Source organism: Protobothrops mucrosquamatus, unplaced genomic scaffold (genome assembly GCF_001527695.2).
Source record: "Protobothrops mucrosquamatus isolate PMUCROS unplaced genomic scaffold, P.Mucros_1.0 scaffold492, whole genome shotgun sequence".
NCBI classification, from domain to species: domain Eukaryota; kingdom Metazoa; phylum Chordata; class Lepidosauria; order Squamata; family Viperidae; genus Protobothrops; species Protobothrops mucrosquamatus.
In genome coordinates, this window is record NW_015386810.1 from 633,913 (window position 1) to 653,002 (window position 19,090).

General features: G+C 40.1%; 1 protein-coding gene across 1 annotated transcript in view; it reads left to right on the forward strand.

Moving 5' to 3' along the window:
* Positions 1–11,274, forward strand: part of EIF4B (eukaryotic translation initiation factor 4B) — a 32,220-nt gene extending 20,946 nt beyond the window's left edge. The window contains exons 7-15 of the mRNA XM_015816768.1: positions 326–445; positions 1,507–1,707; positions 2,211–2,451; positions 3,106–3,215; positions 6,149–6,368; positions 9,317–9,375; positions 9,569–9,674; positions 10,072–10,144; positions 11,081–11,274. Coding sequence (XP_015672254.1) covers positions 326–445; positions 1,507–1,707; positions 2,211–2,451; positions 3,106–3,215; positions 6,149–6,368; positions 9,317–9,375; positions 9,569–9,674; positions 10,072–10,144; positions 11,081–11,161 — 1,211 coding nt within the window. The 3' untranslated portion in view covers positions 11,162–11,274. The remainder of the gene's footprint in view (positions 1–325; positions 446–1,506; positions 1,708–2,210; positions 2,452–3,105; positions 3,216–6,148; positions 6,369–9,316; positions 9,376–9,568; positions 9,675–10,071; positions 10,145–11,080) is intronic.
* The last annotated feature ends 7,816 nt before the right edge of the window (positions 11,275–19,090 follow it).

Here is a 19,090-nt window from a genome sequence, read left to right on the forward strand (position 1 = left end):
ATTACAAAAATCAGCCGTTGAGCTTCCAATCTCACAAAGTTTATGAAAATGGCAAAGTAAAATCCCTTTCATCAAACTTTTGCATTAATTCTAATCATACTGCTTTTACTTATGCATTTTAATTATAGTTTATTATGCTTTATCTTTTGCATTGCTATAAGTTGCCTTGAGTGTATTGTACAAACACGAAGGGGATATCAATTTAACGCATAAGAAAGCAATCCTTGATAGAGCCTGAAGCCTCATTATGTTGGATGCTTTTATGAAAGTAACCACTCAAAGTTTCTCTTGTCTAAAATTAAATACGTTTTCTTTTCTCTATTAGGGTATCGGGATCGGGATCGCTATGATTCAGACCGGTACCGTGATGGTCCCCGAAGAGATACGGATCGCTTTGGAGGCCGAGACCGTTACGATGACCGTAGTAGAGACTATGACAGGGGAGGTACTGTAGCTGGCTGATTTCATTCTGGGGTTGGCGCTTAGATGTTATGTAGGCAACTTGATTTTCATACAACTGTATCTGTGTAGCTTTTGCATTCTTGTATCCTCCTGCATTACTCTAGCCCAAAATAGTCCAGATTTATCATAGAGGACTTTAGAGGCATTTCTGCCTCGAAAGTAAATATAATTGGAGTTTAGATGTGAGATGCAGAGAAAATGTTAAGGAGAAAATGTGATCTCGGAAGCTCAGAAGCAATCATTTGAAAAAAAAAACACATTTGCAAATATTTCCCACTGTACATGTTGAGTCTTACTTGTTCCTGCACAATAGCATCTTGTCACACTCTCATTTGTTGTTCTGTTGGTTAGGGATATATAAGATTTAAAAGTAAATAAGAGATGATTACTTCTGGGTCCTGATTCTTTCCTAGCTTCTGGTAATGGTAGGACTGTTGGTTTGTCTCCAAGGTTGGGTGATTCAATATGGAATGAAATATAGCTCTAAGGGTCTGTTTAATTGTTTATTGAAGAAGCTCAGCTGACTGAATTTACACAAAATCAAATAACCCCCAATATGGCTTAGCATGATTGTAAGAAACTGGTAAACATGGGGAAATACTTATATGCGAGTTCTAGTTAGCTAACCCTTTAGCTGTTGTTAGTTACACTGTCTAGACTTTTTCCATTGTTTTTCTTTTAGCTTTACACTGCTTTCCTGAGGCGTCTCTTGGATTGTCTTGCAAATTGTGTATAAAATCCTCTTGAAACCTTAATCTAGCATTACTATCCAGTTCTGACTGTGTGCAGCGTCATCAGGGACTTTAGGAAGATGTGCTTTTAATGGGAATGATTTTCCTGATCTAGGTTTCCTGAGATGACCATGTTATGATTTTCCTCGAGGCATTTTACAAAGGAATCACTATGCTAATGTTGCTGCAGCAAATTGCATGAAGTGTCTTGTGAAAACTTTAAATGAATGTTATTCCATAAGCTTTTTGTCATCCGCTATAAACCATTTCCTATTGTGCAAGAAAGAACTGGGATAACTTTACTCCTGTGCAGGTTACGACTCGAGGTCAGGCAGTGGCAGTGGCAGTGGCAGAAGAGCCTTTGGCAGTGGGTACCGCCGGGACGATGATTTCAGGGGTGGCGGTGACCGCTATGAGGACCGTTACGAGAGGCGGGATGATCGGATGGATAGGTGGAGCAGCAGCAGCTCGCGGGATGACTATAGCAGGGATGACAGCCGGCGGGATGAGAGAGGTAGGCTTGACACTTTTTCATAGTATCAAGAAAGGAGAGCTGACCCTTTGTTGTTGCTGCAATCGGTTCTGCTGTCCCATACCTTTGATCTCACTTAGGCATGGAGGAGCCCATCTGTAGTTAAGTTTCCACCCAAGCAGTCCTTTTTTCTTTCCTACCCATATCCCACTATGTTCTAATATGCTGTCCTCAAAACACAAAGTTAGTGGGAGAAATGTCAAGTAGATTGCTGTTGCGTGTGGGGGGGGGGGGGGGAAATGCTCTTTTTCAGAAAGATTTGTCTTTTGATTCTTGGTAGTTTTCAAGTTCTCTGTGGCCTCCAGTTTCACCTAATTGCTTAGGTAAAACAAGCTATATGAATTTTCATGAGTCTTGTGCTGTTGGATTTTCCTCGACCTGAAGCCAGTTCTTTAGGATTCATCGGTGTCTTTTGTTTACGTGCGCATGTACCTGTGTGCATACCATTGATTTCTCTCAACTTTATGTTACTATTTTTCTCTTAGGTGCTACTCAGAGGCCCAAACTGAATTTGAAGCCCCGGAGTACTCCCAAGGAAGAAGATACAGGCGTAGCAGCACCTGCGACTCAGTCTAGCCGTGCAGCTTCCATCTTTGGAGGAGCCAAGCCTGTGGACACCGCTGCAAGAGAGCGTGAAGTAGAAGAAAGGCTACAGAAGGAGCAAGAGAAGCTGCAGCGCCAACTGGAAGATGATAAGCCCAGGCTAGACAGACGGCCCCGGGAACGGTGAGCAGGGGAAGGTCATGTTCTCTCCGGGGTAAAATGGCAGTTCTCGGAAAGGAAGCCTCTTTAATGCAAACCTAGGCTGACCATCTTGCAAGTGGTATACTACAGACACAGGTAGTCCTCGACTTAATGACCATAATTGAGCCCAAAACGTCTGTTGCTAAGTGAGACAATTGTTAAGTGAGTTTTGCCCCACTTTACGACCTTTTCTTGCCACGTTTGTAAGTAAATCACTGCAGTTGTTAAGTGAATCTGACTTCCTCATTGACTTTGCTTGTCAGAAGGTCACAAAAGGGGACCGTGCGATCGCCGCACACTACAACCGTCATAAATACGAACCAGTTGCCAAGCATCCCTGTTTTGATCATGCGACCGTTGGGATGTTGTAACGGTCATACATGTGAAAAACAATCCTAAGTCACTTTTTTTTCGACGAAGTCGTAACTGTTGGTAAGTTGAGGACTGCCTGTATTCCTCTGCCACTTAGTCAAAGCTGCCAAGTAGGCCTGTCTCCTGAACAGCCCCATGTCTTTAATTTGCCTTGAAAAACACTTGCTGTGATACTTGCATGGTGGGGAGGGCAGTTTTGTAACAGAGACCTAAAAGTGCACCCTCACTTAGTTGGTGGTTTTGTTTCTCTGTGTGTGCGCTTAGACACCCCAGCTGGCGTAGCGAAGAGAATCAAGAGCGGTCACGGACAGGAAGCGAATCCTCACAGACTGGCAGCACAACTCCTTCTGTGGGGACTGGCCCAACAGGAAGAAGTAAGTCATCAAAATATTAGTGGGCCCTGAAGTTAAACCTTTCTCTTGCCGGAAAGCCCTATTGCTTGTTCTAAATTTAGCCAGTCTTACAATGTGTATATCTGGGGTTGAGATTCATAACTATGTGCATCCAGATTTGGAAACACATGGATTGTTTTGGATGGAGTTACACCCATCAAAAGGTAGAGTAAATCTTTGCTCTTAGCTCTCTTACTTTTGTTTTGTTCAGGATACAGCTGTGTGTATTGGGTGCACCTGCCGTAGAAGTATCTCCTGAATGATTTCTTCTGGAGATTTGCTACCATTACTGCAAAGTTCTGCTAATTCTTGTCCTCTGTTTCTTTTGTTTTCCACTCTTTCTGGGGTCTTAGTGAGCAAAAGAAGTGTCAGTTTCCAAAGAAGAAAGCGATATAGCAGATTATTTATTGTTTTAAGCCTATAGAATAATCTTGCCAAACTGAAGTAGACTACCTACACGAATCTACATTACGGGAACGATTCTGGGAACTATTAGGGGAGGGCTGTCTTCGCCTCTCTCACACACACACAAACTATCTGAATTGAGTTGTCTCTGACTCCTCTGGAATACACCCTCTCCCTCCTGGGAATCCAGTCTACTATATTCCATTACAAGAACCTTTCCTAAACTTTGGTTGGTTGGTAGTCCTGAAAACATTGAATAAGTCCAAAAGGGCCAGGAGGGATATGTGTCCCCTATCTAGGCCCTGACAAAGATAATCCCCTAGACTAGAGCACGGGTGTCAAATTCAATCGTGTCACGTAACGTATCGCAATGTTTTTTGCCTTTGTGGAACAAGGGTGGGGATGGCCTGCACATGACGAATCTGGCCCGCAGGCCACCAGTTTGACACCCCTGCCCTAGAGTGATGAATGCTGTTTTATGTCTCATGACTGGTCTGAACCTTGATTGAAAAGATCAGATAATCTGTTTCCTTTAGAATTTGGTTGAATTTCCATCATCTTCTCAACAAACCTCTCTAAAAGAGGAAGGTTGGAGATATAGTGCGGCTTCCAATTCTTTCAAAAGTAAAATAACCCTCAGAGTCCATTATTCAACAATTCTGGTAACTCTGCTCCTCCCTTGAGGAAGTCTGCACAAGTCTAGAACATCCAACGATGAGCTTAAGAAGTAGCAAACTAAGGAAATACGTTGCATTTTACTTTCAGGTCCAAGGGGCAAGTTCATGGTGTCCTCAGTTTCCAGTACCCAATGAAACAGACAAAATCATTCTATAATATAAGACCATAGAACTTTTATTTTTAGAAAGTTGCAACAATTGTAAGTTCTTTCTGGGGTTGAAATAAGTTCATTCATTTGTGATCGGTTGCTGATTTTAAATGAAATTCTCAGCATGATCAAGAAAAGCCCTTCATCCAGACATCTTTCCTTCTTTTTCATGGTAACTGAATCTCTTAATCCAAAAGGTCACCTCATATACAATCCATCCAAATACGTATCTTTGTGGGGGTGGAGAGCATGTTGCCAGGATAAGAAATCAAGGTCAAACACAACTATGAGCCTTAGCAGAAGCTAATAAGAGCATTGAACAGTCAGTGTGACCTGCAGTCTTTTCTTCCCTAATTCATAATTCCCTTTACTAAGACTCCTAAACAATGTTATCTGGTTATTTGAGTATGATCACAATCATTTCAATCAATGGAGAAACCTCATTATTACAGCTTTGATCTAGGGAGTGTAAGCTAGATTCAGTCATATTGAAAATTTAAAAAGGTATCTTGGATTTATACTCCTAAACATATGACACCACACAGATGTATGAATTATATTAACTTTAATTAGCTGATTCCTTAAAGCTGTGGCATCTTTTTTTTTGAGCTGCCACAGACATCTGAAAAAAGTAATGCTGCCTCATTGAAGAGTAGAGAGGTGTTGGTGCTGTATTCAGCCTGGTCCAAAATGTTTCTTTCAAATCATTTTCAAGGGATTTGTATCTTTAATGCATCTTACTACACAATACAACCATATTGTAGAAATCAGTAGGTCTGCCACAATAATAAATGAAGCCAATTTCATTAAGCTTCATAGGCCCGATATATCTGCAGCCTGAAAATGTTTGCAAAATTTGGAAAGCCAGAACTTTGGGGAAGAGAACAGTATCAAATTATTTTAATACGACAAAGATAATTAACAGTGGGTGGCTCTTCCCTCGCCTGATTACCATATTCTATTTAGGCCAGTCATTGAGTCAAGAGGAATGGCCGTGGGCCACATATAAAATATATAATATATATAAATAACAAACTTCCTTTATTTTTTTATATTTATTACAATCTTGGGCAGGGGGTCATTATTTGCTATCCAGGGCCACATGTGGACTGTGGACTGCAGGTTGGACATGCCGGCTTTAGACTGCGACAGATATATGCAGCCTAGTTAGACTTAAAGATTTCTGTTTTATTTATTTATAATCACATTTATAAAGCTGCCCAATTTTTTGATGACTCTGGGTGGCATACAGATTAAAAACTAAAGAAAGAGTAGACAACAAAAAAGGAACAAAATTTGATGCCAGTGGAACAGATGTTTGAATTATTCATAAAGCTTGGGGAAAGAGCCAGTTCTTTAAGGCTTATTTAAAGTTCAGCAGGGTGAAGGCTGTTCAAATTCTGTGGGGGGTTCTATAGCACCCAATTTGGGACCCATGGATTTTGGCTTTAAATCAATCCATTGTTACGCCTTGTGGATTGAACATAAAATCCAAATGGATTTCCCCCCCCCCCCCAAAATTACGCACTACACTTTGCAATTTTTTGGGGGGGGGGTAACTTTGATGGCACCTTTTGGCGAAACATGCTGGCTAATCCTGAAACATTCCACGACACCAAAAATACGTCGAATGGCCTGGCTGTGGAAGGAAACTCAGTTTCTGTCTCTTCTTCTACCATTGTAGCTTCACGAAGGAGGGAGAGCGAGAAGTCATTGGAGAACGAAAGCCTCGGCAAAGAGGACGAAAGCCTTTCCCCAACCTCCAAGAGCCCCAGAGAGGAGAAGCTTCCTTTGAAAGTAATGCCAGCTCCTCCTCCAAAGGAAAATGCCTGGGTGAAACGAAGCAGCAACTCGCACCCAGCACTCTCACAGAGTTCTGACTCCGATCAGCATTCCCCAACAAGGTGAGTTTAGAGAATGGAGAATGCTATGGGCTTTCCCCCTTTTCCTGTTTTAAAGCAAGAACTGACATTACAGCAACGTGGGTTTTGAAAACGTGGCAAAATGCTGTGTGATTCACCAGTGTTGTGGCTTCATCAGGACTCTTCTGAAATATAAATTTCTACCACAATTTCAGAAGAAGAAAAAATGGTAGAGCAGGTGGGGATAGGTTGCAGTTTGTTGGACTCCCAGTTCTTATCAGATCCAGCCAGCATGTCTAATGGTAAGATTTCCATTCCCCAATGTGAAGCAGGTATACTCATGTTCTGTGTAAATAAATAAAACTGGATTTGCTGCCTTATTGCCCATCATTCAGGAAATAGTTCTTAAACCAGACATGTCAAACTCGCAATGGAGCTTTTTCCCCATTGCTGGCAATGGGGTGGGTGTGGTTTCATTGTGACACGTCCAGCCTGTGGGCCGGCAGTTTGACAATCCTGCCTTAAACTATTTAAAGAAATTACCTGCCTGTTCTCTTTAGCAGAACAACCTGACCTTCTGTAACTTTAATAAAAAAAAAAAAGAGCTGCTAGTGTGAATGAGTTCCATGTATGAAAGCAATATTTTGCCGCTTTAAATGGTTTTAATTATTCAGCTGCATTTGTCATGTTCTCACAAACAGGAAAAACATTAAGTTGAAGAAGTCTCCTTAAATATTTGGGGACTGCTATGATGGGATAGTTAACGTATTGAAGCAAGGAAACTCATAGCCATAAAAACTAATAGGGTAATTGTCAGCCAGTCACCAGTCACTCACTCTCTGCCTAACCTATCTCAAAAGGAGGAGATGTTTGAGAAAAGAATGGGAGGGGAACATATTAAATGTTTTAGAATTATGGCTCAGTGTAATTGTAATAAATACATTGCTTGAACTCCTGAATAAAAGATGAGATATAAATATAGCAAAGAGTAAGTGGATGGATGGATGGACGGAGCTGCATCAGAAAATAACTGCTTAGTGACTGAAGTGATACATCTCTGTAAGATGATAATCATTAGTTCTGGTCTTTAATAAATGAAATATAGCTTAAATAAATAAGAAAGTGTAAAAATTCTGAGCAAGGGCAACCAGAAGTTCACATTTGCTTATACTTGGGCTTTTTTAAAATACAACCTTTATGGAAGTCTTTGTCAAAGTAATGGAAAAAAGTCACGATACATCGCGACACGTCACGTGACATTGCAAGTTTGACATCCCTGTTCTAGGTGGTCTTCACTGACAACCTATACAGAGCTTAGTACAGTAGTCATGAAGTGATGAGAGTAGGAGTGACCATTGCCAGGAATGGCCACAATTGGTCTACTAGGCCCAACTGGGCAAAAGCATTCTTGGCATAGCTTTCACCAGCTGTTCCAGCTTAATTAGTTCTTTCTGAGATAAAATAAGCCTATCAGTGTCTGAGATTAGTTTTGTCTTAGAACAGGTTGAGGAATTTTGGGAGTTGAAGTCCACAAGTCATAAAAGGGCCAAGTTTGAAGACCCCTGCCTTAGCATGAGCTGGTTTCTGAAGCAATAGGCATTCATGACTACTTTGAGACGTAGCCTATTACTCACCATTCAGATTCTCAGTGCTTCCAGGCACAAAGTCAACATTTCTACAACTTCTGATTAAGTCTGATAGATATACACATTCACATAGACTGAAACCATCTGCTGTTTTTAATTTAAACCATCTTAAAAATATGTATATATATTTGAAGGCACTCTATAAGTAGTCCTCAACTTAAACCACAGTTGGGGTTGGAATTTTGGTTATAAGTTGCTGTGGTTGTAAATCTGGGCACCGCATAACCAGATTTGATTTTATGACCGTTTTTATGACCATTAAGTGAGTCACCGCAGTCATTAAAGTGAAGTTACAGGGTCATAAGTGTGAATACATTTTATCCAGTGGGGTTTTTGGTGTTTGTTTAGGGGAAAAAATAGCAAAATTGTAAGACAGTCATCTGACCACAGGATGCTGCAATAGCTATAAATATAAGCTGGTTGCTAAGCACCCAAAATGCAATGATATAAGCCTGTGGATGGCAAAGCAATCATAATTTCAAGGCTGGGCCAGAAATAACTTCTTGAGTCCATCGTAATTGAGTGTTAAGCGACTGGTTGTAAGTCAAGGATTACCCGTAGTTGCCTTTCTGGTTAAAAAATGGCTTTGTGTTAATTAAAATATTTGCAAGGCCAAGCTACCATGCAACAGGTAGAAGATCTGATATTATTTTGTAGCAGTATGTGAGGCATGAATGAAGTATAATGATCCATTACTTGGAGAAAGCATTTCCAAATACAGGGTAGTCCTCGGTTTACAACAGTTCATTTAGTGACCCTTCAAAGTTTTACAACGGCATTGAAAAAAGTGACTTGCAACCGGTTTTCACATTGACCAACATTGCAGCATCCCAGTGATCATTTGAGATCAAAATTCAGGTGCTTGGCAACTGACTCCTGTTTATGACAGTTGCAGTGTCCCCAGGGATCTTGCGATCCCTTTTTTGCCACTTTCTGACGAGCAAAGTCAGTGGGGAAGCCAGATTCATTTAACAGCCCTGTTATTAACTTAACAACTGCAGTGATTCACTTAATAAATTGTGGCAAGAAAGGTCTTAAAATGGGGCAAAACTCACTTAACGGCTGTCTCACTTAGCAACAGAAATTTTGGGGTCAGTTGTGGTCGTACATTGAGGACTACCGATAACTGGTAGCTATTTTCCCTTGAGGGTCCAAATTACTTAAGTTTGCAGTATTTAGTTGGTGAATGTGGGGTTGTTATTGTGTGGTGTACTTTTGCCTCCAGATGTAGGTTGAAAAGATTATATTAATTGTACTAAAGAGAGAAGACTTTGACCTAATAATAGCACGGGGGGGGTGTGCATGTGTGCACAAATGAGTTCAAGTATTACCTCTGTGTTGCAGTGGCAGTCAAGTGGTGCCATCAGAAGATGGAGTGTCCTCCAAAAATGCCCCGCGAAAAGGTAAGGCTGGAATGTGCACAATTTCATGGGAGGCCTGCAGGGAGGTGTGGACTGTTTTGAGCAAAAGTCCTGCCTCTCCCCGTTACGTTTCCTGAGAAAGCGAAGGGAGGCCAAATAAGCCTTGCCATATGGCCTCTTCGGAATAGGATGATGGAAGCTCCCCTCCCCTTCCCCTCCACCCCTTTTGTTTCAGGAGATGAAAACAGACCTGATGGGGGAAAGGAGAGCGTTCGAAGAGGGAGCTTTGGCCGTGGTCCTGGAGATGGAGGCAGCAGAGACCATTGGCAAGACTTGGATCGGTAATCATTGTCTGTCGTGCTCCGCTGTTGAACAGAATGGAACACACCATTCCAGTTCGCATTTCTTGTGAAAGAAGAAAACGATCATAACAAACGGCACTATTTATTTTGCACGCACATATAAATACACTCAGTTGTTTTATTCCTGGAAAATGGGCGTGCTGGAGAACCATCAGCAGGGAAATTATTCCTGAGCAGCCAAAACTCTGCATTTCTAATTTTGTACCACTACCACACACTGGGAATTTGTGTTTGTTTGTTTGTGAATTATGCAATGCACTATCTTAGCTTTTTATTCCCTGGCATTGGGGCTTGGAGATAGAGTTAATGCTCAAATGATAACGTATTTCTCTTAATTTGCTTGCTAAATTAACATGGTAGCATTGTTCGTTTTTAGGAAAGAAAGCCAGGAGGAGCATGACTCAAGATCTGCATCTGAGCCAAAGACATTTGAAGAGAACCCTGTCCCTGTAAATACTGAATCTATTTTTTTTGTGTGTGGGGGGGGAATTACAGTTAAATACAAAGAGGATTAGGCAATTTTCCTGACTAAATGGGTTGGTACATACTGGGATTTGCTTCAGCAGTTATCAGTATCTAAACAGAAATGACATTAATGAGAAGTTATACTTTATGCATTGTGCTTTCACTGCTAGGGTTATTCTATCTTCCATTGAGACATTTGTGTTAGTGAATGCTTCTTAATAAAGTTGAGAACAGCTGCTTTTTTTTTTGTCCCAAACCTTTTGAAGTAGAAGGCAAGCTTCTTGAGATGATAGAAGGAATTATTTTGAAACAGTAATTATGATAAATATAATAGAAGCAGACTTCTTTTTAAAAATGAACAGCAGCTTTTAAAAGGACTATATATTTGTTATCCCACTGTCTTTGGGGAACTAAGGATGGAAGTTGACTTCAAATGAATAACAAAGAATGAATTCACTTTCTGGGGTGCAAAATTTGCCTGGTAGACAGAAAGCCTTTGGTTCATTTCTTTAGTGTCTCCAGATTAAAGGATTCTGAATAGCTTGGCACGATCACCATTTTGCTTGTTACATAAAGCAGGGGTCCACAATCCTTGGTCCGTGGACCGGTACCGGGCCGTGGCATGCCAGCAGTCGGGCCACACAAACAAGCAAAGCCCCATCCGCGGGATGCAGGCAGTACACAAAACCACGCCCGGTCTGCAGAAAAACCTCTTTCCACGTAACCGGTCCCTGGTGTCCAAAAGGTTGGGGGCCTCTGACAAAAAGCATTTTATCTGCCTAGAATACAGAATACCATCTATACCATTCTATTCTTTACAGAAGGTCTGAAATACATTGTACAAATAACCAAAAACCTAATACCGACAGTCATCGGTGTTCTGATATCTGCTAATTTTCTCCCCCCACCTTTTCTTGCAGAAATTTAGCTGTGCTAGCAAGTATGCTGCTTTGTCAGTGGATGGTGATGACGAAGCTGAAGGAGAAGAGTATGCTGACTAAATTCTCCATCCCCCTCCATGTTGTCTCCTAGCCGGTTGCCATCCAGGAACTTTTGGAGAGCAAAACGAAACCTTTATTCAGACAAGACAGAAAAATAAAAGCCTACAAGTCAACATCTCCTGGGAGAGCCCTTTCTTAAACCTTTCTTTAAAAAATAAGAAAATATATATATATAGAATTTCTCTTGCATGCTGCTGCAGCCTTTAAAGTATTGATTGAACTTACTGGAGAAATCCCTGCAAAAAAAAAAAAAGTATAGCAAGAGGGGAAAAAAATGGCAGGTGTCTTTTTAAAAAGGAAAGAAAGAAATAGGCCCAGTGTGTGTGTTTGAATGTTACTTCACGCTGCTTCCAATCACATTCAGAGCCTCAGGTCCTTTCCATTAAGAGCTAAGGCTAGTGCTTTAGTAGGCTAGTGTGTGACTGAGCGCATCGGGAATATGGGACAGCTCAACTGTCTCTTTCCCCTCTTTTGGTAGCTTGGGTGGCTTCTATAATATACTCTCAAAGCAGTTAATGCACTGGGGAGGGAAAGCAGTATTATCTTAATTAGTTGAAAGAAGGGACAAGTTAGCTTTCAAGTTAGAAGATTACCAACTCTGCCCAACAGGTATCTCTGGAGTTTAGGTGCATGCCTTGCCCTTTTGCTATGATGGGTGGCTTCCTATCATCTGCCTTTAGAAAGTGTTAACGTCCCAAGCAACTGAGGCTGAACGCAAGGCCTTTGCTCCTGGGACCCTCTTCCTGGAAGTTTCAGGCCTGTATCCCCAGCCACTCCAGCAACTGGCGTTACTGACAAATTCTTCCCAGTATAGGAAGCAACTTTTCATTCAGCTCGTATAATATCGGCCTTCACGTCAGTAGTCACTAGAGCTCTGTGTGGTGTTGGCAGGGAGAATATACAGCTTGACCATGCAGAAAATAACTTTATACGTTTGAAGCTCCATCATCCTAAATTTCCAGTAACCTTCGTCAAGGGTACTGTGCTATATGAAGGAATGCTAGGGAGCAATTTAATTTTAGGAGATTATAAACTTTCCTTGGAAGTCTTTTCTGTCCTTCTGCCCGCTTTTAATCATTGAAGGGCAATCACGACACTGTCACAAAGTAATAATAGCACCTTTTCAATTTGGAGCACTGTTTAAAAAAAAGAGAGCAAGGGCCATCAAAAGAATGGTGGAGCACCTTTGTTGCATTATGTGACGGTTCATCTCCCTCCTCTAGCTTAGGTGTGGTTCGGAACTTGGATAAGCAGGCTTTTTGACTTTCCTCTTAATTTTCTTCAAAAATATAGCCATCTACCAGAAGTTAAACTTGGGAATAGGAATTTCTGCTTGTTGTTTTAGCGTTTTTTCATTTTTCTGAGCAAATGCATAGGGGAAGAAAGAATTGCAGTACAGGGAACTGAAGCAGCACAATGGTTTAATAGCCAGTTTACAAATGCATAGTCACATAGGAAGGAAGTATTTGCCTAGGACTTGGCTGGATTTTATGAGATGCGCATGCATTCAGCAGGGACTATTTTACATAATTTGGGGAGAAGGAACAATGTGATTTTACTCTTGAAATAACCTGAGTTATATTAAATTGAGGATCCAGGATATTGTAAAGTTGGTACAGTTGGGGGGTGTGTGTCTTATTTTCATAACTTTTAAGCTACAGTTAAATCAGCTTTTAGAAACGGAAAGAGTATTGTCATTTCTCAAAGATGGGGAGATGGAAAGTGGGATGAGATCTGGTGAGGGCAGTACATGGGTTTGAAATGCATTATTGCTTTGAGTCTTTTTTAACAGTGAGGAGCTGTACTGGAGAGAAACTGCTAATTTGCAAATCCCAGAAGCATTCTCTTCCAGCAATCTTGAATATTCTGTCTCTCTACTATCAGGACAAGTTCATGAGTGGATTGAGGTGCGTTTTACACATTCTGAAAAAAAAACATGTAAAATTTGTACAAAATATCTTCTATGAAAATGATTTGTAATCTGCATGGACTTCCTGGGAGATGTCTTTTATTATGTAAAATTCCCCTCCCCACCCCTTCTTGGTTTTTTTTTTTGTTTTGTTTTTCTCCAAATAAAACTAATCTTTAAAATAATCCTTCGGAGCTAAAAAGGTCCTTTTGAGAAGATGCTGCCTCTGTCACAGTAGATCAAAGAATGCTGTTCTCAAATATACGAGAATGAGCAGGGTTCACGCATAGATTTCTTGGAGAAGTAGAGAAGCGTTACTTGAATGATAGTTTCCCTGTGATCACCAGCTGCCTGTTGTGAGATTGCACTGGAGTAGTGTATTTCAGATTGATTCAGTTCGTGACAAATCTGGCTAGGATCTTTACCTTGAAACCTGCAAACTTTCTTCTCCCGGTGTGTGAAGGTTTCTTTTCCTCCCAGTAACAGACCTTAGGCTGGCTTCTTGGTCTCAGCCCCACTCCCCACTTTCTTTTCCTCCCCCCTAAGGATTATTTGCACAAGGGAATCTTAACTGGATCGATACTGATGTTCGGGCAGTGCCAATATAGGTGTGCTGGTTTCCTTTAATTTTAAATTTATATACATGAAATGTATATACATGACGTACATAGTTTCTGAAGTGTGCAAGGCGTTCCCTGAACATTCTGCTTAAGCTAAAAGCAGATCTGCTAAAAGCAGATCGATATTTCTTCAGATTTAGGAAGGGAAGGTTAACAGAGCAGATTTTGTTCATTTAACACGTTTATAGTCAAGGTTTAAGAGGTTGTGGGTTTTAGACTTGGGCTCATTTGGCTTTTGTTAAAGTTTTATATCGCTTATATACTTATCTCAAAAATCAAGACATCCCCAGAATTTATTTTCTTTTTTTTTCCTCCCTTTTGTTTGGATTTAAGACCAAAACAGATAATAATCGGCAAAGCAGAAAGTAGCTGTGAAAAACTACCATTTTAATACCCCTTGGCCATTTACAATTAATTCATAAATCATCTTGGCTATGGGGGCAGGAGACACCACAGACTTTGGCACGTGCATCTCTTGTCTTCTACCAGGGCATGGATTCCTTTTTGTGAACTGTGGGCCGCAGTAAGTCTTAGGGTGTTAAGTTCTGCTGGTTATTATACCAAAAGGTGGAGCCAAGGGAAAAAGAAGGCATAATTTTTTACCAACATTAAGAACAGTGCTAAAATTACTTTATGACTTGCTGGAAGCTGCATTTTAAGTGGTGATTCTTTATAGGAAAGAGGGTTTGGATATACTTTGGTACAGCTAGTCCTGGACTTACATGACCACAAACTGAGCCCAAAATTTCTTTTGCTAAAGGAGAAGGTTGTTGAGTTTTGCCTCATTTTGCGATCTTTCTTGCCGTAGTCGTTAAGTGAATCACTGCAGTTAAGCTAGTAACACAGTTTGCTAAGTGAATCTGGCTTCCCCATTGACTTTGCTTGCCAGAAGTCGCAAAAGGGGATCACATGTCCCTGGAACATAGCAACGGTCATAAGTATGAATCAAGTTACCAAGTGTCTGAATTTTGATCACGTGACCATGGAGATGCTACAGTGGTCGTAAGTGTGAAAACCAGTCATAAGTCACTTTTTTCAGTGTCATTGTAACTTCAAACGGATCACTAAATGAACTGTTGTAAGTCAAGGACTATCTGTATATGTGACTCATAAAGAATTATAAATTATATAATTATAAAGAATCATATCCTCTGCGAGCTAAATTTACTGCTTTGGAAGCCCAGAATATCCTGTGACTTCTTTAAAATTTAAAGTGGGCAACTCCATACTAAAAAAAAACAAAAAAACCCCAAATCTAGTTTAGCAACGCTTCAGAACAACTTATGTATATATCCTTGAAAAACTACCCAGCTGGGGAATTTTGCTTCCCTATCTTATTTATACTACTGAGTTATTTTTATTCCACAAGAGAGAGCTGAAGAGCTGGCATCTTGCATGTTATTCTTTCCTGAGAAGCCATTTTCTGTAGCCCAAAAGAGTATGGAATTAGCATTTTGGGTGTTGAATTATTCAAGAGTTCCAAGCCACTTGCACAATGAGTAGATGTGAAGAGTTCCTTAAATCAAGCTCAACTTCTGGTAATTAGGCTCTCCCTTCCTAATTAGGTGAAATCTACGTAGCTTTTTCAAATAGTTTAGCAAAATATGGATAGGTACGGGTTGTCCACTTCTGCTCTAGCCTGAATTGTTTGCTTTAAGAGTAGCAGTGACCTCAAACTAACAAGTGAGGCACTGATAGATCTTTATATTCTGCACTGTTGGTTGAATTCCATCAAGAATAAACTATGCAAATTAAACTTGTCTATATGAATTCTCCTTCCAAAGTTAATTGATAACTCATTTTTATTGAACTTCCCAGTTGCATCTGATAGGTCACCGTGGTTTAAGCCGTAAATATTGGCCTGATCCAGCATTGCAGTTTTTAGGTTATCATGTTATCTTATTTCTCAAACGGTTTATGTACATTCTTGGCAAAGCCAACCTCTGACATCAGGCCAGGAAGGAGAGAATAGTAAGGAAGAATAACCGTTCTGTTCTTGATTGGCACTATAAAGGAAAAAATACAGATCTGTGCAGCCCTGAAGTTCAACATTGGAATGACAATTTATAATACCTTCCACTGCAGAACACAAATGAGCTAGGAATATGTGACCAGCACTACAGAATTAGGCATAATCTTTGATGTGAGAGTTCCTGACTTTTCAGTGGCACCTGAGGGTTTGCTTCAGTTGAGTGCGTAGGAGTATACAAGAATCAGGTTGAGCTAGTTCCCCGTCAGCACTGATTTCTTAGATTTTAAAGTCTTATGGCTAAATCTCTTGGTTTTGTGCTTGTATTTATTTGCATACAGGGTATGAAAAGAGCTTCTGCCTCACAAATTTCTCTGATTTGCAGAAATTAGGCTCTGCCCTGAGCGAATCACCTTCAGAATCTTCCAAACCTTGGGAGATTTTGGTGGCAACTCTGCCCCTTTGTGTACACATACTCTGAGACATGGGATCTGCTAATCTTGGTTTTCTTCACTGGCACAGAGTAATATTTGTTGGCTGTTGATTGGAGCAGAGGTTTTCACATTTTTTTCAGAATCTGTCGGCTTAAAAAAAATAATAATCCTGGAACCCCTGATTAAGAGGCAACGTTCTAGTGAAAGGGAAATGAATGGTTTCCCCCTTTAATCGCTTACAGAATCCCATCAATTTTTATGGAACTCCACAGTTGTGAGGATCACAGTTTGAAAGACCCTGCTCTAGGACATCTGCTGTTCTTGAGATATTTTCTTTCTCGTTTAGTTTTCATTTCTATTTGCATTTCTCATGTTCATACTTCTGTTAAAATTGTCAATATTGCAGTAGAAATACCAGTGAATTTGCAGTTGGCTTGGGTCCGTATGACTCTGAGGAGCTTCCTTTTGTAAATTCCTAGAGCTACAGGAACTTTCTCCTTCAGATGTGCATACTTTGCATCTGTGTGAGTCCTATAAACATTGTCAGGCTTTTATGAAATGGACTGAACGAACTCTTGCTACAGATCAGCCTTCGTGACCAACCACTGAAGATTGCTGGCTCCACACCCACTTCTAAGGCATCCTCATTTATCTGTCAATCTTCATTGCTATGTCTCGGGCAATTGCAGATACTGATAAATTGACTAGCCAGGATGCTTAAGCAGTCATGATTGACATTCGCAGTCTCAAGGGATGCTATTGATTAGTTCCACCACATTCCATGCCAAAAGAGTAATGCACCAACAAAGGGTTGTGGCTGTCAAAATAGACAGGCTCTGAACATGACAACAAGTAATCGGAACAGATGTCCAATCTGGACCATGTGTGATGAGCTCTAACTTCTCTCTTGCTGGGGGCATGAATCCTACTCCAGTCCAACGGATTTCCATACAAATGTTGCTGCTTTTGCTCTTGTGCAGTTCCTGAGTTGGAGCTCTTTACTTGCGGAGTGTGCAGGAGTGTGCAACTGAATTTCCACTGACTTAAGGACTTTATGAGATTTTGTTCAGCTTATTGAAGCCTTACTCCAAAAGCTAATAAGCTAGCAATGATGGAGCTCATTCTAGGGTTGGTAGTTTTGGGTTTCAAGAGGCAAAATCGATTCATTACACCTCTGCTGCTTACTCTCCAAATCTTTTTTTAAAACGGCACAAAATATTTCGCCACGGGCACGTCCATTGGGAATCGCAAAGAGGATGCTGGTTGACCACTCTCTACACCCCAGCACTATAGATACAAGTAAAGAAAAGTGATCAGTTGCTATCTTACAATTCTACTGACTTGGAATCATCTTGAGAGCATATGAAATTACTTGGGAACTGAGGCTCCCCAACAATTCCCATTTCCTTGGTTCTCATCCATGTTGCTATATGTGGCTTCAAGCATCTCAATTTTGGGTCACTTTGACTCGGTACCGTTCACCAATCCCCAACTGGTTGCGGAGAGTAAGTTGTATGTGGTATGCATAGCACTGATGCATGTTCCATGCACCTTAACTTGGGTAGCTCCACTTAGATTTTAAGTGTGGCCACAGAACCAAATTAGGGGTGGTGGAGTTACCACAATAATTTGTGAGACCCTGATTACTTTTTTTTTTTAAGACAAGTTTTATTGGTTTTTTTATTTTTAAAACAAAGTACTCAAGACACATCGTGGTGTTAGGGTGGTCAAACATCTGCAGACAAAACATATACATAATTCAATCAATACATCAAATATTCCCTCTCTTTTTCCCTTAAGTAACGTATTTTATTTAAAATAATCCAATTCTAGCTTAAATTTATTCAACCTAAACCTGTTTTTAAGGCTTTATAAATTTACACTACCATAATCAAAATAACTTTAAGTACAAACATCAGTTCGGGTATCTCTTCCAAATATATTCTAGTTCCTTAATTTTATCATAGATCTTTATTTCTTCTTCCACTAATATCCCTTATTTAAAATAAAATATTAATCTATCCTATACGTATCTAATCCATCAATCAATCTCTAAGCTGACAAAATAAAGTCCGACCTTAAATCATTTCAATCCATTTGACAGAATTCAAATTTCATCCAGTTAATTTTCATAACTAATAACATCCATGTTATCAAACAAAAAAATCATCTTATTAGATTAACTCAACATTACATAATAATTTTCTTACAAATAAACCTATCATTCTAAAAAAAAACAAAAAAACACATTCTTAATCAATTTAATATATATATTCCATTAATCACCCCTTTTTATCTTACTTTTTAAGCTGAAAAGATATCAAACCTTAAATCATTTCAATCCATTCAACATCAAACAAATCATCTTATTAAAAATAATAATTTTCATATCGATAAACCATCAATTCAAAAAGTACATTCTTAGTCAATTTAATATATATCTTCCATTAATCGCCCATTTCTCTTACACCTCGCTCATAATCTTAGTCCTTAAATCAATCCATAATTCTAAATTGCCTTTAATAGACTCTGATTACTTTCAAAGGACATGCCCCACTAATAGTTTTGAGACTGCTGGTGAAAATGGGCTCTAGAAATTAATTGGGATTGCTGCTGCTAAATAATTTCCCTGCTTCATGGCAGTCTCTTTACATGAACCACTTGAAGTCATGACTGGTTTAGCACTGGGATTCCCAAAAAACTAACAATACTGGGAGGCATTAATTTGCCTTCTCGGGGCACAGACTCTGAAAATGGTAGCTCATGGCAACTATGGACCTGATTATCTCTTAGGACAGTGATGACACAACCTGGAATTAGGAGATATTGCCACCAGCCTCCTGCCATAGTCGGATCACATTCTGCTAGCCCTAAGGTTCTGTGCAGCCACTCCTCATCATGGGGAGATGGATCTATTTAGTTGGCCTGCCCAAGATGGATTTCTCAGAGAATCTGGAATTCTTCCTGAAGCTCTGATGCAGAGTTCATTTGAAGCCC